General features: G+C 38.3%; 1 protein-coding gene across 4 annotated transcripts in view; it reads left to right on the top strand.

Moving 5' to 3' along the window:
* SLAMF6 (SLAM family member 6) overlaps positions 1 to 6962 on the top strand; it is a 28829-nt gene continuing 21867 nt past the window's right edge. For all 4 annotated transcript variants that reach the window (XM_032652615.1, XM_032652614.1, XM_032652616.1 and 1 more), the window contains exon 1: positions 1 to 124. In XM_032652615.1, the coding sequence (XP_032508506.1) occupies positions 19 to 124 (106 nt within the window). In that variant the 5' untranslated portion in view covers positions 1 to 18. The remainder of the gene's footprint in view (positions 125 to 6962) is intronic.

Below are 6962 nucleotides of genomic sequence, written 5' to 3'. Positions count from 1 at the left end.
CTTTCAGTCTATGAGAGAATGCCAAGAACATTGACTGCCTTGAGGTCTCCAGCACCATTCTCCACTGCTAAGAGCATGATCTGGCTGCTCCAGTCTCTCACACTTGTCTCCTGCCTTGGCCCAGGTAAATGCTGAAGCGGACCCATGTAGTCATGAGTCACTCCTGGTTTTGTGCAGCTTGCTCAATCTAAATCACCTATTTATAGGTGTCTGTCTGTCTCTCTGCCAAGGGATCTGGTGGGGCTCACAGTGGTGCCTGATAAACTGCCGTTTCCTCTCAACCTAAAAGCTTATGGCCTGAGATGTTTCAGAGTTAAGAGCTTCAACTGTGTTTTCATTTAAGTGAATTATCTGCTGGGGCATGGTAAATGTGTTTTATGAGACAAGACTCTTTGGGTTTTATGACCAGCATGTTGTGATATAAAGAGACCTAAAGTTAAGAAAAGAGGCCTTCTTACTTACTGTGGTATCACAGGTAGGTTACACGTTCCTCCTGAGCCTCACGATCTTCATTGGAAATATTGAAACTCTATGGTTGGGCTTACCCGAAATTTCTGAACCCAACTAAAACACTAGAAATAGTCCTCTCAGTTTTTGCTTACTGTGATAAAAAGCGTTCTCCAGCTTTCCTTTCCTTTGATGCAAATCAGGGGCTATCTAGTCCAGCAGCACCCAATTTGGCAGACAGAAAGGAATTATCTGATCCTGCCTGCTTCTCATTCCCTGCTGTCCATTCCATGGAAAACATGAAGGTTCATGTCAGGTTTGGAGAACCACAAGTGGTCAGCTGGGGCCAAAGTATAGGATGGGGCAGAAGACAAAACAGGAAAGCTAGCCCAGAACTAGCCCAGAGTAGCAGATAAAAATAGTTAATATTCATTGAGGGCTCATACTGTTCCAGGAACTGAGTCAAATATTGTACATACATCATATACATAAGCCTTATGATAGTTCTATGAGTCTATACTATTATTATCCCTTTTTGAATAACTTGCCCAAATTTCATTAGACAGTAGGTGGCAAGCTCTTGCAATATTTTTGAGGAACAGTGACAGTTGAATAAACACGGTAGCAGCACAAGAGGAAGAAGGACAGAAGCAAAAATCATCATAGATGTAGAATTAACTAGATTAACTGGCAATGGGAATTAGGGGGGAAGAGAATTCACTGTCATCCAATAAATATTCATTGAGCACCTACTGGATGCCTGGCACTGTTCTAGTTCCTGGGGATACACCATGAACAAAGGAGGCAAAAATTCCTGCTCTCGTGGAGTTAACTTTTTAGCAAGGGAGACAAACTATAAACAAGATAAATAAGTGAAATAGTATATTTGATAGTGATAAATGATAAGAAGGAAATAAATCAAGCAGGGAAAGGAGATATGAAATGTTGGGGGGGGTGAAATTTCAGAGTAGCCAAAGAAGGTTACAAAGTTGCGGGGATGAGGGAGCAGCCATAAAGAGAAGGTGATTTCTATTTTGGAGCTACTAATTTCAAGATGTTAGTGTGATATCCATGAGAAGATTTCCTGAAAGCAGCTGGAAATTTAGGATTGGAGGTAGAGCTGAGGCTGGAAGCTTAGAAGTCACAGCATAGAAGTAATAAATGAAGTTAAGGAGAAAAGTGTAAGGACAGAAACTTGGGAAATAAGTATAAGATGTAGAAAGAGAGAGAATTTACTTACACATTCAAGAGCCACTCCCCAGCATGGGAGCAGAGACCTGTGTCTTTGCCTACTTGCAAAATTGAACCCATCTCTAGAATTAAATGTTCTGAACGTCCTCAGGTTAAAATTCCCCTGCTTCTCCTCATTCCCAACAATACTTCTCATAGGGCCCTATGAAATATACAGTATCCTCACTTTAAGGAAGAGTAAAGAAGGCATACATCACTTAAGTATCTTGCTTAATGTTACACTGTTATGGGGGAAGTGGGGATGGTGCAGAAAAGAAACATACTTGAATGTGTTTTGCAGGTGTTCTGAAGCCCAGGAGGAAAGCAGTGATTTCCAGGGTTAGAAATCAGGGAACCTGGCTCCAGAGTCTGTATTCATAACCACTTTACTCTGCTAGTTAGTTTATACACAGTTATATATTCGCATAAATGTATATATAATTATAAACTGTGATACTAGGAAGAAAATAAGCAGGGTATTGATGCCGAAAACTTGGCTTCTGTACACTGGTGCTGAATTGAATCTCAGAGACAGAGTTTTAGGTGAAATAGAAAAGTGTAGCTTTATTGCTTTACCAGACAAGGGAGACACAGCAGGCTCCTGTCCTTAAAAACTGTGTGTCCCAACCTGGGACCATTTGGTGAGGAATTTTTTGGTTTTTTTTTTTTTTTGTGGTATGTGGGCCTCTCACTGCTGTGGCCTTTCCCGCCGTGGAACACAGGCTCCGGACGCGCAGGCCCAGCAGCCATGGCCCACGGGCCCAGCCGCTCGGCGGCAGGTGGGACCCTCCCGGACTGGGGCACGATCCCGTGTCCCCTGCATCGGCAGGCGGACTCCCAACCACTGCACCACCAGGGAAGCCCTGGTGAGGAGTTTTATAGCAACCGTTCAAGGTTGGGGTTGCTGATAAGATTAGGGTGTGTGCAGGACCTGCACTCCTTCAATTTGGTCTCAGGTAATCTGATGAGTTTCTATGGTTCCTTTAATCTGGCCTCAGGTGGTCTTCTTGAAGAGCTTCTCTGGTTCCTTTAATCTGGAATGAAGAATGCTGATATATTCCATTTTGGGGGTTTTAGTTCTGTAGAAGAGCTCAAAGATATTGCTGTTTAACCCTTGAGGCGGAACCAGGACCCTGCCCCAAGGTTGCACTATTGTTTCTTGGCTGCTCCTCTCTCGTCTCTGCATCCCCTCTCTTCCTTGATTAGCAACTATTCTAATCCGCCCTTAGGAACTCAGGGAAGGTAATGGAGGCTGGAGCCTATTCCCTACAAACAAGAAATGGGGGACATAAAGCCTTCCATGCCCAGGAGTCCCCATAATGTCCTTCTTGGTTTCAGTACCATTGCAGAGAAAAACAAGAGGATCTGCTTTGGATGAGGTGATATGGAATGGATTTTCTGGAAAGGTAGCATCTCCTCTGATATTTAAGGAGTGTGAGAAGTCAAACAGGGGAGGAGTCTAATGAAGAAACATTCAAAGCAGTGGGAATTACATGTGCAAAGGCCCTGGTGCAGGGAAGAGTTTGGAGTGATTAAGGAAGGGAAAGAAAACTACTGTGACAAGAGTATGGCACAAATAAAATCAATCTCGAAAACAAGCATGAAGGAAGATGACTCATGCCAGCCTACATTCTTTCAAGGGGCTGGACACCATAACTTCCTCCTTTTAAGAAATGTATCTGAAAAGATAAACCATGTTAAGAATAATCCCAATTGGTATAACTGAAATCAGACATTATCATGCCCTGGAGAAAATGAATCTCATTTGCTTCTCCGTTTTATTCTTTTTGGTGGGAACTTACTTATCAAATGTCAATATGCATACAAATTATTAGGAAATCTTATTATAATGCTGATTCTGGAATGGAGACTAAGATTCTGCATTTATAACAAGCTCCCAGGCAACCGCAATGCTGCTTCATGAACCACACTCATGAGACTTTAGTCACAGTGAGGTTGGAGGGATGGAGAAATAAGAACAAATTCTTCAAGTGTGTTTGCAGGAAGCAGATACAGGTATTCTGATGCTGAAGAGAGAACAGTGGTAGGAAATATATGTACAGCCAATACACATGGGCCAACCAAATGATTCTGACGTTTTGAGTCAAAAACTTACAGGCTCTTCTGCTAAGAGATTTTAATCCGATGACTCCCCTTCCCCTGAGCAGCATTATCTACTTTACTAACCATCCACACCTTCAAATGTTTATTGTTGCTCACCACAGGCAGAGAGTTGTTTATATTTTGTCACTATCCTCAAGGACAACTGTGTCTTTCCACCTCTCAGAATCTGTGGTCTGTGCCCACTGGACTACCAGCCTTCCACACCTCCCAGTTTTCAGTCTCCCACTACAGATCTAGCCTCAGTTGTGTCTCCATGTGCACAGAAAATTTTTGTCTTTCTTTTTTTTCATTAAAGTGAAATTCACAAAACAAAATAATAATATTAAAATGTACAATTCAGTGACATTTAGTAAATTCACAATGTTGGGCAACCACCACTTCTATTGCTCCAAAACATTTAGTCACCCCAAAAGGAAACCTTGTACCCATTAAACAATCACTTCTCATTTCTCCTTCACCCTATCCCTCTTCAAACACCAATCTGCTTTCTGGCTCAATGGGTTTACCTATTCTGAATATTTCCTATAAATGAAGTCATGCAACATGTGACTTTTTATGTCTGACTTCTTTCACTTAGTACAATGTTTTCAATGTTTATTCATATTGTACCATGTATCAGTACTTTGTTCCTCTTTATTGCTGAATAATATTCCATTGTATGTGTGTACCATATTTATTTATCCACTCATCTACTGATGGACATTTGTGTTGTTTCCACCTTTTGGCTTTTGCAAATAGTTCTATTATGAAGATTTTTGTACAAGTATTGTTTTCAATTCTTCTGGGTATATAACCAGGAATGAAATTGCTGGATCATATGGTAATGTTGTACTTAATTTTTTGAGGGATCACTAAATAGTTTTTTCCACAGTGGCTGTACCAGTTTACAATCCCACCAGCAATGTGTAAGGGTTCTAATTTCTCCACATCCTTACCTAAAACTTATTTTCCAATTATTTACTATTATTATTGTTGTTATCATTATTAATCACCATCTTAATACATGTAAAGTGTATTGTGGTTTTGATTTGCATTTCCCTAACAACAAATGATATTGAGCATCTTTTCATGTGCTTATTGGCCATTTGTATATTTTCTTTGGAGAAATGTCTATTCAAGTCCTTTGTCCCTTTTTGATTGGATTATTTGTCTTTCTTTTTTTTGAGCTATAAGAGCTCTTTAACTACGTTGAATACTAGACCCTTATCAGATATATGATTTAAAAATATTTTCTCCTATTCTGTAAGTTTTATTTTCATTACCTGATAATGTCCTTTGATGCACAAAAGTTTTTAATTTTGATGAAGTCTAATTTATCTATTTTTTCTTCTCCTGCTCACACTTTTGTTGTGATATCTAAGAATTCATTGCCAAATCCAAGATCATGTAAATTTACACCTATGTTTTCTTCTAAGAGTTTCATAATGTTTTGCTTTCATATTTAGTTATTGAAACATTTTGAGTTGATTTTTGTATAGGTGTGAGGGAGGTGTTCAACTTCATTCTTTTGTTTATAGACATCCGGTTGTCCCAGCACTATTTGTTGAAGCAAACATTCTTTCCCCATTGAAAGATCTTGGCATTCTTGTCAAAAATTAATTGTCCATAAATGTATGGGTTTATTTATGGACTCTCAATTCAATTCCATATAGACATCTATATGTCTATCCTGATACCAGCAATGCACTGGCATGTGATTAATGTAGCTGTGAAAATTTCTAAATTGGGAAGTGCGAGTTCTTCAATTTGTTTTTATTTTTCAATATAGTTTTGGCTATTTGGGGTCCTTTACAATCCCATATGAATTTGAAGAATGGCTTTTCTATTTATGAAAAAGAAAGTCACAAAAGTCGTTGGAATTTTGATAGAGATTGAAATGAATCTGTAACTTGCTTTGGGTAGTATTGCCAAATACTTAATCTTAAATCCTACAATCCATGAACATAGGATGTCATTCCATTTATTTAGGTATTCTTTAATTTCTTTCAAAATGTTTCATAGTTTTCAGCATATAAGTCTTGAATCTCTTGGCTAAATTATTCATAGATATTTAATTATTTTAGATGTTATTATATATGGAATTGTTCTCCTAATTTCCTTTTCAGATTGTTCATTGCTAGTGTTTAAAAATACAATGTGTAAAAAATTAATTAATTAATTAATTAAAATAATAAAAATACAATGTGTATTTGTAAAATACAAATTTAAACTCTACAATTGTAAATTTACAATTGTAAAAATACGTGTTGTAATTGTAAAGTTTTGTAAATTGATCTTCTATGCTACAACTTTGCTTAATTCATTTATTAGCTCTGGTAGATATTTTGTGGACTCTTTTTTTTTTATATATACTTTTTGTTTTATATTGAAGTGTAGCTGATTAACAGTGTTGTGATAGGTTCAGGTGCACAGCAAAGGGACTCAGTCAGCCATACATATACATGTAACCATTCTCACCCAAACTTCCCTCGCATCCAGGCTGCCACATAACATTGAGCAGAGTTCCCTGTGTAATACAGTAGGTCCTTGTTGGTTATCCATTTTTAATATAGCAGTGTGAACATGTCGATCCCAAACTCCCTGACTATCCCTTCCCCTGATCCTTCCCCCCAGTAACCATAAGTTCATTTTCTAAGTCTGTGAGTCTGTTTCTGTTTTGTAAATAAGTCCATTTGTATCATTTCTGTTTAGATTCTGCATATAAGGGATATCATACAATATTTTTCTTCCTCTGTCTGACTTACTTCACTCTGTATGACATTCTCTAGGTCCATCTACTTTGCTGCAAATGGCATTATTTCATTCTTTTTAATGGTTGAGTAATATTCCATCGTATATATATACCACATCTTCTTTATCCATTGCTCTGTTGATGGACATTTAGGTTGCTTCCATATCTTAGCTATTGTAAACAGTGCCTCAATGAACATTGGGGTACATGTATCCTTTTAGACCATGTTTTTCTCTGGATATATCCCCAGGAGTGGGATTGCAGAGTCATATGGTAGCTGTATTTTTAGTTTTTTAAGGAACTTCCATACTGTTCTTCACAGTGGCTGTACCAGTTTACATTCCCACCAACAGTGCAAGAGGGTCCCCTTCTCTACACACCCTCTCCAGCATTTATTGTTTGTGGATTTTTTGATGATAGCCGTTTTGAC

The sequence above is a fragment of the Phocoena sinus genome, chromosome 1, assembly GCF_008692025.1.
Source record: "Phocoena sinus isolate mPhoSin1 chromosome 1, mPhoSin1.pri, whole genome shotgun sequence".
Classification (NCBI taxonomy): Eukaryota; Metazoa; Chordata; class Mammalia; order Artiodactyla; family Phocoenidae; genus Phocoena; species Phocoena sinus.
This window is presented reverse-complemented; position numbering and strand designations above follow the sequence as displayed.